Below are 20,336 nucleotides of genomic sequence, written 5' to 3'. Positions count from 1 at the left end.
TGCGGTGGTTGAAGTGGTTCGGCACCGGCGCCAATGGTGAGGAACAAATTATTATTGTTCTTAACTATAAAAAAATTTAAATTTGATTTTGAAACAAATATTGACGATTTTTTATCCGTCACAAATCTCATTATCAAATATTTAGCGAACATGTCATCACTTAACTGACGGTAGGGATTCAAAACAAATTTTTTCAAATATTAGAGAGCATATGTGAAAGAAAATTTTATCAAGGATCAAATATAAAATTCGAGTATATATCAAGGATAAAAAATATATATATATATAAGTCTAATGAAAAATACCCATCAAATTTGCCAAACTCCTAAAAGCAACCAAAATTGTGGAACCACTACTAAAAATATGCCTTTTTATGACACACATTCTAAGACGATTATGTGAAACCATCTTAGAATGTGACACGGTGACATTTTTGTAATTATGGATAATTATTTTTGTTTTCACGACTTACATTCTAAGACGATCTTGTTCGACCGTCTTAGAACGTAGGATTGTGGCATTTGTGTAATTATGATGAACGTAGACAACAACGGCTTCGTCTAAAGGAACGTCGTCGAAGGTGTGCCCTAAATTTCTAAAAATATTAGCCCCACTTGGCTATGTCGCGCGCACCTCAGCTCGTTCAACCTCGGTCAACCTCAATATCGCTCGCACGTCTCTCACCCTTGCTCAACCGATTCTTTGCTTGATTTGTGTTCTCGGTCTTGTCTCTTGTGTGTCGCTCAAACTTCATCCTCGCACTCACCCTTGCTCAAACTTCATCCTCGCACTCAGCGGCCATCGAACCTGTCTCCTGTGTGTCGCGCCGGTGTTGTGTGCGACCATCGTCAGCCAGGTAAGTAGTTTTTGTTCAATTAACATTTGCTTACAATGTTTCCTTGTTCATTCAATGTTTTCAATTATCAGTACCTTAGATGACATGTCTCATAAAAGCCCCTGTTTCCACTAACATATAATATCGAATTTAGTATTTGTTGTAGTTGTTCTGTTGAAGTTTGTTGTTCATCCCCAATGTAGTTTTGGTTCTTTTTTTACTTGTGGCGACTTAAGGGTTTGGTATTTTCATTATAGCCTACTCTTCCCAGTTGTGTCTTTTCGTTATATATTGAAAACGATATGGAGAGTACAGGCATTAGTGTAAGCTTTTACTATACCATGTTCAAACATGGAAGGTAGCTCTAGAATTTGTTAAAGTAGGTAGCGATTATGGAGCTATGACAAAAATGAGAAAACTTCAATCTTATAATGTTACGTGAATGAGTATGCAAATAGAGTGTGTCATTTTGGCATAGTAGCTAGTGAAGAGAACAATTTGGATTATAAATGGAAGTTTATAACCTTGTTCATTTTAAGCTTTGCTTCCCTAAGATATTATTCTGTGAGTGCTAATAAACAAAATTTTATTTAAACAATGTTTATACAAGTTAATGTCTATGAACAAAAGGTTGACACACTAACACCAAATTCATTTTAAATATTAACAATATTATGTAGTTAGTAATTATTACTACTAATTATCTAAATTAGTTATCAGTATGATATAATTAGGTACAAGTCCAATATGTATATGTAATTATGATCAGAAGAGTAATTTGCTGACAAAAGGAGAATTGAGAGAATTCAATCTTCAAAATTAATGGAGGAGATGATCAGAAGAGGAATAGCAGCGTTATTTCAGATGAAAAATAAATCAATAAAATAAATAACGAAAAATTGTTCTTTCCACGTAATGATAGAACTTTTGAAAGAAAGCATGACATGGAGGAATCGCACATAAAACTATTGGTTTATTTGATTAGTTAAGCATATTTATTTTCATGTAAATAATTTCCTATAAGGTATTTAGATTTCCAGCAGCATATATTCATTTATTTTTTATTATATGTTATTGCCCTACTATCGCGACAGATATTTCTTTCAAAAGGAATTTTATTCATGTTTTTTATAACTATACAAAAAAAAAGACGAAAATTTTGCCACCATTTTTATAAACGTTTATTGTAAGTCGTCCAAATTATGTTGAGATAAGTTTCCAATGATTAAGACCTACCTCCTACTTGGCATGTCCTTACAGAGGTGGAACACATGTCAAATGATTACGCACATGTAAATAGAGCAATAGATCGAACACAAGATAAAAGCTGGGATTTCACATATAATTGAAGCTGTGGACCACAAAATAAAAGTCATAATGTCACTCGTGTTTTAAGAATAAAAACTACATTGTGGAGTTCCTTAAATGTACATTAAATAGATAAAGATTACCCGCCTTTGTACTCAAGAGCCATTGACTGCATGTTTGGATTCCACATAAAATTCATTTTAGTTCCAAAAATTGTGTTGAATAATTCAAATTGGAGAAACAACAAAAAAAATGCTTTGCTTGTGACAATGGAAAAAAAAAAAAAGAAGCAAGATGACTAGATTCGTTATAGTGCATTGACGGGTATATTATTTTTTAAAATTTTATTTTTATAATAAAGTAATTTATATCAATACTTTTTGAAATTTCATAAAATTATTTTACTATATATCCGTTAATCTTTATTTATAACATATATATATATATATATATATATATATATATATACACCTATTTGTGAATATTGTACTATCATCCACTTGACTTTTTTTTTGAAAAATACTTTTATAGAATATTAATTAAATATCAAATTTGTGTCATAAAATATATGAAAAATATATTTATAATAATATTATACTGATAATATTAAATATTATATCAATATTGTTTGTCAAATATAATTTATTCATATAAATTATAAATTAATATATTCAAAGTCAATACATATATATATATATATATATATATATATATATATATATATATATATATATATATATATATATATATATATATATATGCTACTAATATACATTTTTTTTTCAAGTTAGTTTTATAAAGTAACTTTATAAAATATCAATTGATTATAAAAAATATTTCATCTTTATATAATTTACGATTAAATTGATTTAAAAAAATTTGAACTTGGTCACAATAAAATAGTCCTGCAAGTTTAACGGATTAATTTATCTATTTTTTTATATATTTAAAAATTAAATTTATATTTTCATCTATCATCAAACTTTTAAAAATAAATTTGAGTGTTTATCTAAATTAAAAAAAAAAGAAAAAGAAAAATCTGGGAGGACTTATAAAAAGCCCTGTTGGTAACATGAAGTCAGAGAGTGTCAGTGAGTGTTTGTGTTTGTTGGGTTGTGCCGGGGAGATGGAAGTGTCTTTGCTGGAGGAAGTAGAGAATATTCTAAGGTACAGATTTCGAAACAAGAAGCTTTTAGAAGAAGCCTTGACTCACTCCTCCTTCCTTGACGGTGTCTCCTACGAGCGTCTCGAGTTCGTGGGAGACCCCGTTCTGAGTCTCGCCATCAGTAACTACTTGTTTCTCGCTTACCCTGATCTAGATCCCGGCCAGCTCTCCGCCCTCCGCGCCGCCAACGTCAGCACCGAGAAGCTCGCCCGTGTCGCTGTCCGCATTGGCCTCCACCGCTTTGTCCGCCACAGCGCCCCTCCCCTTGTCGACAAGGTCGAGCGCTTCGTCGACGCCGTCAAGCTCGAGATTAACCCCGTTGCTCACGGCGGATCCGTCAAGGCGCCCAAGGTCCTCGCCGACGTCGTCGAGTCCGTCGCCGCCGCGATTTACGTGGACGTCAATTTTGACCTTCAGACACTATGGGTGGTACTGTACCTTTTTATCAGAATTCATCATCAAGTTTATGTTTTTCGTATGTTAGTTTTTCTTTCCTTCCGCTCTCCCTTTTTCTTTCACCACCAACCTAACCTAATCTTATGTCTCCTCGTCATCACGTTTATAACAAATAACATCTATCTATTACGCGGATAATTATTATTCATATAAGGTTTTAAGTCGTGTGCTTGTGATGTAAATTATTCTTTGATTATTTGATATGGTTTTGAATTGTGATTGTATTAAGTAGGGAATGCCATACTTTAACCCAAAAGCAAAAGCTTAAGGTTCAGGTGGATAGGTCTTATCTTCACTCAATTTTTTCACTTCTAATAGATGTGAGACTCCACCTCATACTTGTTTTCCAACAGTCTAAACAAAAAGAATTGTGATTCCGATTTTGTGGTAACCAATTCATTATGATGATAAGGAATGATAAGTATTATAAGTGATTATCAGGCAAGGTTTTTAATTTCATTTGCAGTGCTGAATCAATTCATTATGATGACAATGAATGATACCTATTATAAATGATTTTTAGAATAAGCTTTTACTTTTACATTGAAGTTGTATAATTCAAGATGATGAAAAATTGGTTTGTGAAAATGATTGTGATTGTGGCAGATAATGAGGGGTGTTTTGGAGCCAATAGTGACACCGGATGCTTTGGAGAAACAGCCTCAACCAGTGACTATGTTGTATGAGATGTGCCAAAAGAAGGGGAAGCAGGTTGATATAAAACCGTCAAGGGAAGGAGATTTAAGTGTTGCTAAGGTGTTTGTTGATGGAGAGTTTGTTGCCTCTGCTTCCTCTTCTCAAAAGGATCATGCAAAGCTTGAAGCTGCCAAGATTGCCTTGGGTAAACTAGCACATTTGGTGCCTTCCACCGATAAGAAGTCTGCCACTAACATGAAGCTCAACTTTGCTGCCGATGAAAATGGTACCTGGGTTGTTGAAGCACCCAAAAATAAACTTCGTGAGTTATGTGCGGTTAAAAAATGGCCTATACCAGAGTACATGTACTGTTCTTTAACATGATTTTCTTTCAGTTCAGTTGCATGTGTGAAACTTTTAATATTCTTTGTTGACTAACTTGTTGCATCTTTGCAATGGCTCACAGTATTGAAAAGGATTCAGGTCCCTCTCATGAAAAGAAATTTGTCTGCGCAGTTCAGATTCCAACTGCTGATGGTATTCTTCAAATGTCTGGGGATGAAAAATCTCGGGTGAAGGATGCAGAAAACTCTGCTGCTTCCTTGATGATTCGGGCCTTACAGCAGTATAATTATCTGTAGAAGAGAATGGCGTCTTCCATCTTCTGTTGTAATTGGCTATTGTTTAGACCATAGCGCAGCTTGGCAGATAAAATCAAGGTTTTTTTCTTTCACAATTTTTTCGTGAAATTGAGATAGCTAGCTATCTGTAAAATGGATCGGAATCATTAATATATAAATTTAAGAACTTTTTGTTGAGATAGTTGTCAATCTAATAAAGGTCCCAACTTTTGAACCTTCTTGAGACATCTGTTAATTTGTGAAGGGTTGACTTTTCCCATAATGTGTTGCTTTCTGATCAAGTAGAGCTTCCTATTCTTTAATTATTTAAAATCTAAAGGTCGACCTCTTAACTTCTCTCAGTTTTCACCAAACACTAGCTCGCTGGTTTATACGATTTTCGTTCATGGGAGTTATTATTCTAAAACCAGTTCGATTAACGCTTCCCCCTTATCTTCCACGTCAAAATCCAATGCTTTGGGCATTAGTTGCAAATCTGCCATCTTTGTCGCTGACCACCACCATGAGATGAGTTCCTTTTTTTTTTTCTCCCTGACACATTTAGTTCATGATTGGCTGTGTGTATGTTCTTGGATGTTTTATATTGTGTGTTTAGGTGTGATTTGATCAAGGAGGTTTCAATGGGTTTTTATGGAGGAGATTCTTGGATGTTTTATCATGGTGAGTTTTGGACTTGTTTGGATTGATGAAAAGAAATGGAATGAGATAGGGTGGAATATAATGGAATAAAATTTTCATTCTATTGTTTAAATATATTATAATAGAATGCAACAAAATTTTTATTCTATTATTTACAAGAAAAAAAGAATAATTATTTTATTCTCATATTATCTTAATTTGAAGAAAAAGTGAAATGTTATCTTTAATCTCTAACAATCTCTTTTACCCATAGATGAAGAGAAGTTTTTTATTTTTGAAAAAAAAAAGTCCATTCTTCAAAATCTCATCTATTTATCTTTATTTCCTGTGTTTACTGTAGTTGCTCCATCACTCTCTCAACCTCATCTTTGATTGCTTGCAACCCATGTCAAGGTATCAAATTTTCATATTAAATCTACGTAACTTCCATGGTATTTGGTTGTTGAGTGTGTGTGCGGCAAGTAAGAGAGGATTGGAAGGAAGAATAAGAATGCAACAAAATAAAATACTGGGACAAGCCACAACGTGGAGCAAAACCATTATAATCATCAGGTTGAGGGAGAAAAATATTTACCGTTCCATTGCAAATTTGGTGAGGAAGGAAAACGGTTAAAAATGATGGGATTGGATGGAATGGGTTTTCCATCACTTCCTAGTCTATTCCATTGTTTATTTTTCAATATAATCCCACTCCATTCCATCCCACTCTTCCATCTCCTCCCACCAATCCAAACATAGTCTTTGGAAGTGTATGTCTGTTTTGCTTTGGGTTTTTTTACGCCTTCAAGTGTGTCATTATGGATTAAAAGAGTGCTTTCATATTTTTTATTAACCGTGTGGGGGTTTAAATCTGAATCTGAATTTTCCCTTATTGGTGTTGTTTTGCCAATGTTGGTACTGAAATACAATTGAATCCTTTTTGTTTTTCTGAATCTGAATATTTTATTTTATAACATAGAAGTAAGTTGTGAATAAAATATAAGAAACATGATATATGTTTTCCATGAAATGTTAAGAGAAATTTAAACTTCACTCATAGGATAAATAATTTATCTTAATCACATTAAAATTTAAATTGGAAAAAAAATCATGCTTGATTTTAATTTTAGATTTTTAATAATTGCTATGATAATTTTTAATATGATTTTATTTTTCTTTTGCTTACTATTTCATGACTTAATTAATTTAACGAATGTTTTTTATCTAAACAAATTTCAATTTTCACTTTCTTACATTTAATTAAATGGCATAAAAAATTCAATTAAAAAATATGTTTCATTTTTTTCACATGGTGTTTAAAATCTTTTTAAAAAATGTAGATAAATAAGCATTCTTTTACTTTTTATAGGTTAAAATAAATAGTATAAAAAATATGCACAAAACATAACACTAGAGGATAAATATTTTACAAGAAAATACATTTGCGTACGAATTGTTATACTCGAAGTCATATTAATATCTAAATTATTAAGATGAAATATATTTTTTAAAGTTACTTCAATTTGTTGCGAACAAATGATCCGCCTAGACTTTAAATTATTTAATTACTAAATAATAAGAAATTATAAACACTGTGGTGCAGTTTAAAATATATGGCTCATTATGATTTTAATATTTGTATTCAATTAAGAGGTCACTATTCTCATGTATACTTCACTCTTAACATCTTACGGAAAGATAGTTCCCTTCCCATTCAATTCTTCATTCTCAATACATGCCCAACTGAAAATCCTATTTTATGTATGTAGCTAGTTGATAATTTTCACAAAGTAGCAAGTCTTTGTTCTCACGACCCCATCATACGATCGAATCCTCCTCCACCTTGTAGTGCAGGAACCCGATTGTCTCCAATATTATGAAGCAACTGCTGTAGCCACATCCTAGCTGTTGGGTCTTCCTGAATAAATAAAACCAAAACCATATAAAAATGTAAACATCCTAAAACCATGAATAATCTCGTCATAAGAACAGGAGAAAAATCTATAGCTCAGAAATTTGAAGAGAGCCAAATGTACTGGTTAATGCCCTATTGTTAATCTTCAATTCACTTAATCAACTCACTTCAATCTTATTGATTAAATCAAAATTTTATACTAATAATATCACTTACACGAAGGCAATTACTGAATGTAGCATCTCTTAACATGTCTGGAAGACAGGTTCTTAATGCCTTGCAAGCACTGTTTTGAAATGACCAAAGTTTTATTAGAAACTTGGGAAGAACGTAAAGGGCATGGGCAGAAGCCCTTATAAAACTGGAGTTACTATCTACTTAACAAACCTCTGATTATCTGACAGACGAAGATAACAACGAATAATGTGCTTCAAAAGACGACTTGAAGGTTGCTCAACAAGAGTTTCCACCATGTTTCCCAAAACTTGAGCTACTGCATAAAAGCGCTCTGCTGTAGTACAAATATATTTCAAACCAATTTCGTCCAACAGAATTTTTTGAACTATAAAGGTTGCAACCTGCAGTTGGTGGAACTTCCATTAGATTACACACAAATTTTCCCTTTTACAATTATTTGATTGGCATAAAAGAGGATCACGAGAGTGGCAAAAACAAACATGTGGCTTAGCATTTACAGGGCACCACCAAGTACAATGCAAGAGTTAAACAAACGTGTTATTTAAAGATTTAGATCTCAAGTATCAAGGACGGTATTTCAACCCATGTAACTACAAATACTGGTGTCAAGTTGCATTTTGATACAACCAAAATGAGTGTTTACAACACTCTCTAACATTCTTTTTATTTAATATTAGTTGAAATTGAAAATTACAATGGTTCTTACTTCTCACTTGATGAGTCTCTCCTAATTTAGAAGTGGAACCTACCAAAGTTTGTGATTTCCAACAAATTTTAACCAATAATAGAGTGTTGCTAGCACTCTTTTACAACCAAATATGTCAAGAAGAGTTTCAACAGTCCTGTGATAACCACTAAAAAAACTTATATTAAGACCAACAGTTCAAAAGATGAAAAAAAAAAGTTCTTAAATGATACCCCTCCCCAAGTTCACATAGTATCCATTTATCTTATGCCAAGACCACTCTCCTCAGTGGTAATCTCATTGATCAGATAAATGGTATGCTAATTGCCTTACACCTCCTATGTAGCATTGTATTGGAACATGCTTCACATGCATACATGTTCATCATACATACCCAAAAAAGGTAGCTCAGAAAAATGAAGCAAATAAAAATCAAGTTTAATTCATCCAAATAAAATATTTTATTGAACCAAATTGGTTTAAAACAAGATCAGTAAACTTACAGTTTTTGACAATTCACTGCCCATTTCCATACTGCGCAGGCACAACGGAATAATCTCTGTTGAAAGAAGGAAACTTATAACTTTTGTATCATCAACCTGGTGAAATATCAACAGAATGGAAATTAAACACATGACAAAACTCAAGTATAAATGTACATGTGACAAGCAAAAAAAAAAAATAGCTTCATCCCACTAGGAAAAAGAATCAACAATATCTTGAAGGGCATAAAATAGTTCGAAAATTTTGTTCCCTGATACTAACGATGAACTAATCCTAACAAGTTGAGTTGTATGTACCTGTTACATCATAGAAAATTATTACAGGATTGAATTTGAAGCTTAACAAATAGTTGAAAATCTACATGAACATTATAAGATTATAACAAGACTAATTATTTGTGGCAACTTAACTATTTACACATCTAGCTGTGTGCCATAGATTTATAATAATCAATAATCAGTTATTACTGTTTTTTAAATAGGACATATTAGTTGAGGTTATTGCAGTATTTAGTTTTTTATGGCAAGGTTTTTGGTGACAATAATTTAATAATTGAAATTATTCCCTTTTCAGCATAAATGTTGTATAAAAAATTATTCTTCTCATAGTCAAGTGTATTCAATAACAGAATCAGCAAGGACGTAGTACCTTCACTAAGGCACCAATGACTCCAAGACTGGTAAGCCTCAAATACTCAAATGGTCTGGACTTACTGGTTGTATTAAGGAAGGGATACAGATATAGAGGTATATGAGCTGCAGATGAGAAAAAGGTAAGTGTAAAGAGTGAACAGAGTAATATCTTTTTCCTTTAAGTGTTAATTTCAATGAGCAAAAACCCTGCTGAAACGGATATGGTAATGTCAAAGCAATGTCCTTAATTTTATATTAACAAAAAAACAACTAATATGTCTTTCAATTGCCCAAAAGTTTCTGTCCATGGATGCTTATGAAAGTATATTGGCAGTAAAAAAATACATGCATGACGGAATGCTAAGAAAGAAGAACAAGTGGTATGACCTATAAATTGAAAGAGAGAGAAACTTCGTTTTCAAGTAAGATAAAGTACAAGTCATATGAGATAAGATAGAGAGAGAGAGAGAGAGCAAGTTGCATTTAAAATTTAACTGCATGATTCTGTTTTATACGCAGAAAACTTTTTAGATTATGTATGGTCTTTTAAACATCATTCATGAAATTTTATAATTTAACAAATTATTTCTTAGTTTTTAATTGTTAGCACTTGGTTGCTTTTACAATATCTTATAACAATTTTAAATAAATGCAAAAGAAAATTTATTAGTGAGAAAAAAAAGGGAAAATATAGCTAGGAGATGATAAGAAATCAACAATCATTTTATATTTATGGAACATATACAGTACAAAAGCAAATTTGGGAACAACATGAACGACAAAAAATCCCAAAGTCAGCTCCATGAATCACGCAATGCTATTTGACTCAGTCGAAGACCAAATTTTCAAAGATACTATTTATCATAAATAATATTATTTAGCAAACAGAAGTTCACGGTCCTTCAGATGAATAAGAAAAAGTATCATTACCATGGAGGAATTGCATCCTTGTATCAAGGTGAGATGCCACACACTGTAAGAAATTCATGAGTAAAAGATATGTGTTAGTAAGAATGCATTGAAGAAAAGGAGAAAAAGACCCGACAAAGTATATGTGACTGGACCATGGTTCTAAATTGCAGCCGAAATATTGCTGTTGCAGTGCTGTCCGCAACCGCAACAGTCGGCAATTGCAGTGTCAATTTCTATCACACGAAATTCCGCAACGCATCTGCTGCCACCTAACCACAATAGAACCGTATTGGAGCAGCAACGGAACCTTAGCACCGTTCTATTCCACTTTTTGGTCAAAAAAAGATAAAAGATTTAGATTTCAATCTTCTATTCTATCTTACGATGCCCGAGACCGCTACTGCAATTTAGAGCCATGGAGTCATGGACTGGACCCATCTCCAAACCAATTGATTTTCAGAGTTAAAATAATATTTGGGACAAATTGAAAGTGTCTATATGTTGAACACGTACATGATATAAAACTTGATAGGACAAGGTCATATCAATTCTCACCTGAAAAAGAGCAAGAGCATTGCACACTCGAGTTGATTGTGCTGGAGTAAGGTTTGGAGGTGAAATAACAGGGAATATTGAAACTATTTCCTGGAAGAAGAAAAAAATCCTAGTGAGTGGTGGGCAACAAAGGTCAAAGAAGCACCTCTTCCTTGAGAAAAAAAAAATTAGGAGCATGTTTAATTCTCTCTTTATAATAAAAAAATTACACTACTCAACAATGAATTTATCATCTAAAATCTATCAAGTTTTGAAAATTGTTTCTTAAACAAACCAAAATGCCTCAAATTAAAGGACAACCAAATTTTCAAGACTATACATAAAGCTCCAGGATTTGAAGCAAACAAGGTATTCAAGAAACAAAATATTAGCCAGTAATTATGGGGATATTCATTCATAAAAAAAAATATAAAAGACAAGAAAGAATAAACAAAGCAAAAGAAAGCCAAGAGTGAAAAAAGGAATATGTAAAAATACCTGTAAAAGTGCTGACATGGTACCAAAAGAATTCCACAATAATGGAGCAAGATCCTGAAATAACTCTCTCTTCTAAAATATATAAAATATTAACCGTGTGAGCCTTGAAACGACGACGCATGAATACATGCATGAGTACTTAATTGGACTATTAAAACGACGCAGGAGAGTGGAAAAACGACGGAAGTTAAGTAGTACCTTGGAGAGTTCATGGAGAGCGTTTTCTCGGAGATCGGGGTTGTTGAGTTGGAGAACGAGGTGTTCCACAGACGCTATCCTGCTGCGATCCTTGGCGGTGGCAGAAGAAGCTCCAAACGACGTCGCGCCGCTTGTGGAGATGGATTGGGGCAAGTTCGCCATTCACTCCCTAAGAAATTATTGTATTATTATGTGCATTGAGTGAGTGGGGTTTTGTTCTTGTTCTTGTAACGCCAACTTCCTAATTACTAGCTGTTATCTATATCATGCCACCAAATGGTGCGCAGTGGAAGGAGCCTGCCACACATGATATGATATGTTTTGCATGCAAACTAAAACGCCCCTTTATATCACTGCGTGTGCGATCCCTACAGGTCCAATATAAACCTGTAGTAAATTAATTCATTTACTAATTAATCTAGACCACTTTTTAATATCCGTCAAATCTTTTACCCTAACCAATAAAAGAATAACGTCAAACTAGCTCAAGCTTAATTACTATTTCTTTCCATCCTCAGGGTTAACTTGAAGATATAGTATTATAATATCGAACTCTAAACACATTATATTTCATCAATGACTTGAAAACTTTTTTTTTCATTTAATTGTGCTTGTTAAGGTCTAAATTCTATCTTAAGTTCAAATTCATTCCTTAAAATTGATCTTCTTGATTAATAATTAATTCTACAAGCATTTAATATTCAATATTCATTTAATTTATTTATTAAAATTGATAACATGATAAATTGAATCTTGAACATATATATTTATTACCTCCTCATTCTTCCAATCTTATCATTATTAATTATATATGGAAAATATTTATTATTGTTCTCTTATGAAATTAAAAGTGAAAAGTTTTTATCGAGAAATTTAACAATATCCTCTCATAATTTTCAATACAACTTCAATCATAAAAAAAAATTCTATTTTTTCATTCTTTAAGAATTTCTTTGATAACATTTATATAAGCTACTCAACTTATGTCACTTTAATATTATTGTATCAAAATCAAAAAACACATTATTGAGGCAATATATTCGACGCGTGTTGTAATGCTGATGCATAGAGATACATATATTTATATAAGCAACTCATCAATTTATGTGACTTTTAATTTGCTTCTGGCTCTGGTTGGTTCTTATTGGCTTTGTGTCCCTGCTTGTGCTTCAACATGAAGAAGCGAATCCACGTGAAAACCTCCAAACCAAATGCGATGGTACCCAACAAAGCAAGATTCCCAATGTATCCCCACTTCCATGCAACTCCCCCTTCCAAAATGGTAATTCCTTTGAATATGTTTATGAATATGATAGCCAGCAACCCATAACCAAGAAAATGATGGTACATATTCCAATATTTCCGGTAATCATCCGTCACCTTTGGCTTCAAGCGAAAAGCCAACATCTGAAAACCAAACACCTATCTTTCATCAATGTACATCCTAATAGAGATTAATGCAATTAATAAGAATGAAATTGAATCAGTTTCTTTATTTATTTTTTCGGTTAAATCTATATATGAATAGGATTTAGCGATGTAAATCTTAAATACTATAGAATTATAATTGTTGGTTAGAAAATTAATAGTGGGTGACTATTTTTTTAACAGATAATTCAGCCTTTATATTATTTTGTTAATATAATGTTAGAACTATCGAATATTCAATAATGAAAATTTTCTTATACTAAATGCATTTTAGAAAGCAAAAAAATTAACTACATATTTTAAACTTTTAAAACAGATGCGGAGCATATATTAATTAAATATTTTAAAGCTAAACCTAATTACTAAGGAATGGATCTAAAACTTAAACCAAGGGTGAAAGCATATGCTTTTGAGGGATATATAATTTTAAAAATTAATTATTAAATCTAATTAAATAGGTTCCTTTTAGTTTTAATTTTTTTCTTTAAAAGCATTTTTTAATCTATTATGATTTTCTCTTTTAAAACATAGACCTTTCATCATCATTTAAAAGTAATATGCTTCTTATATTAATTAATTTTAAAAAATTCTTTTAATTCCCTTTAGACCTATGTATATATTGATCCCACACGTACCCTAAAACGGACTATCCATCTACAATCTCCTTTATATATAAATATATCTGTATAACCTATATTCGCTTTATTAGATAATTAAATAGTTTTGAATACTTTATGATGATATTTGATATTGTAAAGGTATATAGAAAGGGAGAAATATTAATTAATTACCTGGACTGTGCTAAGGGTGAAAATGAGAATGCCATAGTTTCGATGAGCGTGGAAGGTGTAGTATCTAGAAGAATGCCCGAGACTTAATCCAATAGCCCATCCAGTGATGCCAACGAGAAAACCAGTTAATTGGCAACCAATGTGCAGGTTAAACCACATTGGCTCCCATTTGAAAGGAAACACCCGAAAGTACCTTGCAGTAATAATTCCAATCGGCAACAGTGTTCCCCACCCAATAATGTTCAGAACTCCATGTACCTAAATTAATTTCATGCACAACCATAACTATAAATTAAATGTGCCTCTACAACACACAGGAAAGAAATCATTCTCCTAGGAGACTAATCCTGTTGTTTATTTGTTATTTGTGTAACGATGATCACCTCGATTGTATAGGTATATTTACCAGAGTGACTCTATTAGGAAAAGAAAAATGTATATGAATATAATACCTAATTAATTAGTAGTTAGACATGTGGGAAGTTGAATTTGCCATTCTTCTATAAACAGAACAAATTCAATATTCTTGAAAATATCTGGCTATCTTTAAAGTTTTTTTTAATTTTAGCAGTTTCACATGCCAAAATTTCATTGGAATCATAGTGAATCTTTGAACAGTTAATAGTAACATGTCGATCCGAATTCAATTCAAACTTCTAAAATATGGTTCAAATTTAATGAAAACCAGATTATTTTTTTTTGGCTTTTGCAGATTTTTACAGATTAAGCCTGCATTAGATCATGATCGAATTACAATAAAGGATATCAATTTTAATTCAGATTCAAAATTTAAAAGGTCTCCCTACATTTTATTGGGTGAATTCGGCCTAACCGAGTTGATTCATTCCATTTTGCCACTCTATGTGTAATGAACACTTACCATACACACACTTCCAAAACGTTAATTTACCAATAAAATAAAATATAATTTGGATCAAAGACAAGTAAGATTGGTAAATTTACTACAGAAACGATGACATATGTTCATGACCATTTTTTCGGAATCAAGTATCCCTCTGCCGAAAGTCATAGATGATGACCATCTTTACCTAAGAATTATTAATCAAAGAATAAAAGAAGAAAAATTAAGTTATCGCGTACCGATCTAAGATAACTCCGGTACTGTCCAGTGCTGCGACCGTTGTCAGTCAAGTCTATGACCTCTGTGCTGTCGACGTTCCGAAGAGTGGTTGGATGTCCAAGGGGATGTCCATCTTCAATGTCATACCCAACTTGCCACACATGGTTCAGCTTCGTAACGTTGTACACTTCAGAAGGAAGGACCAATCTAGCATACATGGTGTTCCTATTAGCGACCTTTTGCTCAACTGACATGTTGGTCACAAACGCGATTTTCGACGGAAGAAGGCTGCAACCGTTTCTGGTCTCCTTAGTGACGTTGTATGTGTCTATTTTCCACGTTCCGTCGCCATGTTTAATGGCTATGATGGCTTTGGTTCCAATCATCTCAGGCCTTTTTCCCGGGTTCACACCCCACGCCATCCACCCTTGTGGGGTGGGGAGTGTGGCACAGAACATAATTTCTAGTTCTATGGATTTATTCGTGACATTGTGGTAGGACCAAGCAAACTCTGCCCCCAGAGTGCGCAGTGTCTTGCAGTCTGAGAGGTTCTTTTGTTGGGCTAGCTTGAGGAATTCTTCACTGCAGGGTTGAGCACGGTGGCCAATGGCCAAGGAGAGAAAAGACAGTACTGTCAAAATGGTTAATGGTAAGATGAGTGAAGATGACATGTTTTTTTGTTGTCTCTTCATGTGTTTCCTTTTGGTGGGAAAATGTGATGCATAGAGAGATCTTATGAAGTGGTTTTCTCTCTTCTGAATGGTGTTTCCTAAAGTACAGCTAGTTGCGTCATGTTTTTAACTTGCTGTTGCTGCAGAATCACTTTTGCTCTTTTTTAGTCTCTCAAGTGGATTGGTTAGTACTGGCATACTTCCCAAAGAGGATAAGAATTTAGAAACTTCAAACCCACGTTCAGGCCGCAAGTGGGTTTTTTGTTGCTCACACAGCTTTCTTTTTGAGAATTAGTGTGCTAAATTTAACAAAGGTGCTAATTAATTACTAACTGTACGAATTAGCTTAAGTAGTTTTGAATTTGAGACCTGTATGTCCAGTTAGTTAAATTCTTAGATAGAGACTTTGTTGTTCATTATCCAGCTCAAGTATGATTAGCTGTAGTTTCTAACAAAAACAATTAATTACTTTGCATAAACATGTAATATATGTATGTATATAGTATACATTTGATCTGAAACTCAGAACAATCTCAGCTGACACAAACATACACCCGCTACTGTTTTTTTCTTCTGTAAATTGAGAATAAAACTACCAACATGGCATTATACTAATATAATTATGGAATTTCTTATTGCTGTCGTATATCTTCGACTTTTCACTCGTATTCTTTAATAGGTAATTGTAAGTTTTTTATTAGTGTTCTTTTGGATTCTATACTAAACTAAGGCACCATTTCCTCTCCTTATCATGCATAAAAAGTATATAAATCATAGACTCTGCCTATATGCTAAAAGGTAAAGAGAGTGTAACAACTAACTTCAAGGGATTACTCGCGAGTAAGGTAAGACAGGGTTTCACCTAACGTGAATCACGTTTAATAAGTCACAAGTGAGTCTACAATAAGATCCTAAAAGTGTTAGTCACCATTCGGAAGAGAGCTCGACAACTCGTGTATTCTGCTTTAAAAAAAGGATAAACTAAATTTACACAAGTTGGAAAATTATGCTTACGTGACCTGTAGGAAATTCCCTTCACTTTTTGCTATTTTATGTAAGTTCTCTAAACCAATAACAGCCAAGTTGTTGGTACTTAGTTTGTCGTTCTTATATTCATTACTTTATGACGCAGTCACATTTGTTTCATACTTCCATCGAAAGTTTGTATTGCAATACATAGAAGTAACCCATTATTAGTCCCAGTGAACACATTATCCATCAATCAATTTTACTATATAAATAATTATAGAAAGATGGGTAATATGTAAATGAAATTTACCATGATCGTGACAAAATGTAAAAAGACTAATATATATGGCAAAAGGGAGATTAGGAGAGAACACTTGAGGAACCATTGGTATAACTTATGCAAAAATTATGACCAGAAAACTGAGAAGATGTAGCATGGATTCAACAATAAAATGAGCAAATGAAACTTATATTACACCACTTCAATATTATGAATCTGCACTCTATCATTTATTATGTTTTGGTATACATTTTATCAATTTCATAACTGCACTTGACCGTTTTATTTTATTATTATAATATGAATATGCACTTTTGTCATACATTGTGTTTTGATACTTTTTACAAGTATGGAATTTGCACTTTATTATACATTTTTTTATGGAAATATTATATATCTTATTGGTTTGGTTACAATAAATAAATATTTTATTATTATTAAACAGTTTAAAAATTTATTAATTACCAAAATTGTTAAAATCATCAGAATGTAATTTAGAGACCGAATTTTAGGTCGCCAATCCGAAAACCCGATCTCGCAATTTAGAGACGGAAATACTGATCACCCTGAAATTAAAGTATTTTAATTAATTTTTTCAGCGACCAACCAAAACTTGTGTGGCTGTGTAGTTACCAAAACAGCAACCAATAGTATTTTCTAGAATTGGAATTCAAAATAATTTAAGAGTTTGTTTTGATGGAGAAATTTTAAATTCTGAGAAATTTTAAATTCTTAGAATTTCAAATACTTCAATTGAAATTCTTTTATTTTTAAAATTTTGTGTTTGGATAAAAAAAATTAAAATTATGAGGATGAAAAAAATGAATGAAAAAAAAAGAGAAAATATGATTGGTGTACTAGTTATACGTGTTCCTCTATGCTCACACCCGATCGATATTTTAGGAGCTCAGATGGTGTTTCTTAAAGAAGACTGTAAGAAGAGAATTTCAATTTCTCAAGGAAATTGAAATTCCAGATTTTTACTTGTTTAAAATTCCAAAATTTTAAATTCTTCATAAAAAGCATCCACACAATGAATTTTAAATTATAGAAATTCAAATTCTCTGATAAATTACTTTTCTCAGTTAAAATTCTCTATTCAAACGCACTCTGAATGAAATTTGGAAACCGAATTAGACTCGGTCATTGAGACAAGAAAGGCAACTAAACAAGAACAACAACCTAATTTATAATAGCAACTGATCAACTATTTGGTCGCTAATGGTACAGCCCTTGGATTTGTGGGACTGTATCTTTCGGTAGCTATTTGAGTCGCTGATATAAATCTCGACCGTTAATATAACCGGTCACAAAATATCATTTTTCTTCTTGTGATTTATAAGTAATCATTATATTTTGGTAATTAAATCATTATTTAATCATTATGTTTTTGGGTAATTGAATCAATTTTTAACCCAATTGAATATGTTTATTATTCCTATAAATATAACGAATTTTAGTTTTCTTCATAGATTTTTTATGGTTTTAATCACCATAAATTTATTTATTTTTAAATGCTCCTTAATGATAACATTAATTGTTTAAATTAATATCTAGTTACCATTAAATAGCAACACGAATGATTTTAAAAAATTAGGCTTAAATGCAATTTTGATCTCCTCATTTTGTTTAATTCACAAGTTTGATCCATCTATTTAAAAACAGAGACATTTAATCCTCCTATTTTAGAAAATCCATAACTTTGGTTTCCTTATTTAAAAATAAAAACATTTGATCTCATATTTAAAAAAAATTACAATTTTAGTGTCCATATTTTAACACAACTACATTAGCCCAATTGGTGGCAACTAAGACATTAAGCCAATACATGCAAAGCAAAATATCATATAACACCTTTTTTTTTAGAGTTACATTAAAGGGAAAATGTATTAGTCATGCAAGAATGAAGATGACACTATCTACAAGTAGTAAAACTATCAAATTGCTCAACCCACCCTAATTGGGCTAGCATGTGTGAGCCATGGCAAAAAGGGCTCTGAGGCCCAAAAAATTTAACTCAAGGTTTTAATTAAGATGTTTTGTATAAGCCAAGTTGAATATGTTTTAATCGAGGCTAAGGTGAAAATGTTCTGGCTGAGGTTGAGGTAAAAATGCTTTGATTGAGAAAAAGGTGAAAATGCTTTGGTCGAGGCTAAGTTGAAGATTTTTTGCTTGAGTCTAAGCTGAAATTAGTATGATCAAGGTTGAGTTGAAATTGTTGGTAGTGTTCGAGTTGAAATTACTTTAAAGAAGTCAAGATGGAAATGCTTAAGTAAAAATCAAGTTAAAAATGCTTTGGTTTAAGCCAAGTTGAGGGTATTGTGATTGATGTCAAGTTGAGTATGCTATGGTTGAATTCAAGCCAGAAGATGCTCTTATTGAACTCAAGCTAAAAATGTATTGGTTAAGTTGAAGATGAGTTAGTTGAGGCTGAGATGAAGATTGGCTAGTCAAGATTAAGTTGAAGATATCTTAATCAAGGCTTAGCCCAAGGTGCACTAAATCAAAGATGCACGAGTTGAGGTTGAGTCAAATATGCAATGGCTAAGACTGAGCATAAGATGCCCTAGTCGAAGCTAGGCTAAAGATGCCTCAACCCTCATGCGAGGCCTAGGTGAATATACTCTAACTGTGGGTGAGATGAATGTACTTTGGTCGAGGTTGAGGTGAAAATACTTTAAATAAGAACCATACAAAGATATTTTGACTTAGATCAAGTTAAAATTACTCAGGTTAAGATTGAGTTGAAATTACTTAATTGAGACTAAGTTAAAGATACTTTAGTAAATGTCGAGTAAAAATAACTATAGCCGAGATTTAAATTAAAAATACTCTAATCAATGTTGAGTTAAAAATATTTTTATGAATAATTAAAAACATACAATTTTAAAATAGTCATAACTGTGGGTTGACCTTGGTTATAAGTCTTGAGCCAAATCCTTTAGTAGGAGGACTTAATTTGTGGCTTTTTCCGCCAACAATTTTCAAACTTTGGTTAAGTCATTTTGTCTTTATCTATTTTTTGACTTTTTTTTAACCCAATCTATTTTTGACTTAGTAATCACTTATCACTTCTTACCTATTAGCTGCGTTGTTGTTTTTTTGTTGGTGGATTCTGTAGTTTGTTTCCATGAATCCTAAACCATATGCTTTTTGTGTACTAATAAAATTTTATTTAATTTTAGTCACACAGGTTTACTGATAATAGTGATCCAAAAATAGGTTCTATTGATAATAATATCTCAATACAATATTCTCTTAATAATTAAATAACTCAGTTAATTGAATTAAAAAAAAATTAACTCAGTTAATTGAGTCGGGACAGAGCCATGCAATGGGAGTAGCTGATTTCAAACCTTTATTTAATTAATCTTATTGACA

The 20,336-nt window shown here is 32.3% G+C and overlaps 3 protein-coding genes across 3 annotated transcripts; 1 reads left to right on the top strand and 2 right to left on the bottom strand.

The window, feature by feature from the left end:
* The first annotated feature begins 3,229 nt into the window (after positions 1–3,229).
* LOC114383156 (ribonuclease 3-like protein 2) lies at positions 3,230–5,264 on the top strand. The gene is made up of 3 exons (XM_028342764.1): positions 3,230–3,737; positions 4,371–4,765; positions 4,867–5,264. The coding sequence occupies exons 1-3, from the start codon at positions 3,270–3,272 to the stop codon at positions 5,039–5,041; spliced, it is 1,038 nt and encodes a 345-aa protein (XP_028198565.1). The 5' UTR covers positions 3,230–3,269; the 3' UTR covers positions 5,042–5,264.
* A 2,022-nt stretch (positions 5,265–7,286) lies between these two features.
* Positions 7,287–12,043, bottom strand: LOC114383003 (CCR4-NOT transcription complex subunit 9-like). The gene is made up of 9 exons (XM_028342574.1): positions 11,736–12,043; positions 11,538–11,609; positions 11,061–11,150; positions 10,524–10,566; positions 9,610–9,716; positions 8,961–9,056; positions 7,962–8,152; positions 7,791–7,860; positions 7,287–7,577 (listed from the first exon to the last, which is right to left on the bottom strand). Exons 1-9 carry the CDS (start codon positions 11,895–11,897, stop codon positions 7,467–7,469), a joined length of 942 nt encoding a protein of 313 aa, XP_028198375.1. The 5' UTR covers positions 11,898–12,043; the 3' UTR covers positions 7,287–7,466.
* A 603-nt stretch (positions 12,044–12,646) lies between these two features.
* Positions 12,647–15,826, bottom strand: LOC114384321 (cytochrome b561 and DOMON domain-containing protein At3g25290-like). Its single transcript, XM_028343985.1, has 3 exons — positions 15,056–15,826; positions 13,955–14,212; positions 12,647–13,142 (listed from the first exon to the last, which is right to left on the bottom strand). The coding sequence occupies exons 1-3, from the start codon at positions 15,725–15,727 to the stop codon at positions 12,849–12,851; spliced, it is 1,224 nt and encodes a 407-aa protein (XP_028199786.1). The 5' UTR covers positions 15,728–15,826; the 3' UTR covers positions 12,647–12,848.
* Between the last annotated feature and the right edge of the window lie 4,510 nt (positions 15,827–20,336).

Source organism: Glycine soja, chromosome 14, assembly GCF_004193775.1.
Source record: "Glycine soja cultivar W05 chromosome 14, ASM419377v2, whole genome shotgun sequence".
Taxonomy (NCBI): Eukaryota; Viridiplantae; Streptophyta; class Magnoliopsida; order Fabales; family Fabaceae; genus Glycine; species Glycine soja.
The sequence above is the reverse complement of the archived record's forward strand: the minus strand, read 5'-3'. Positions and strand labels throughout refer to the sequence as shown.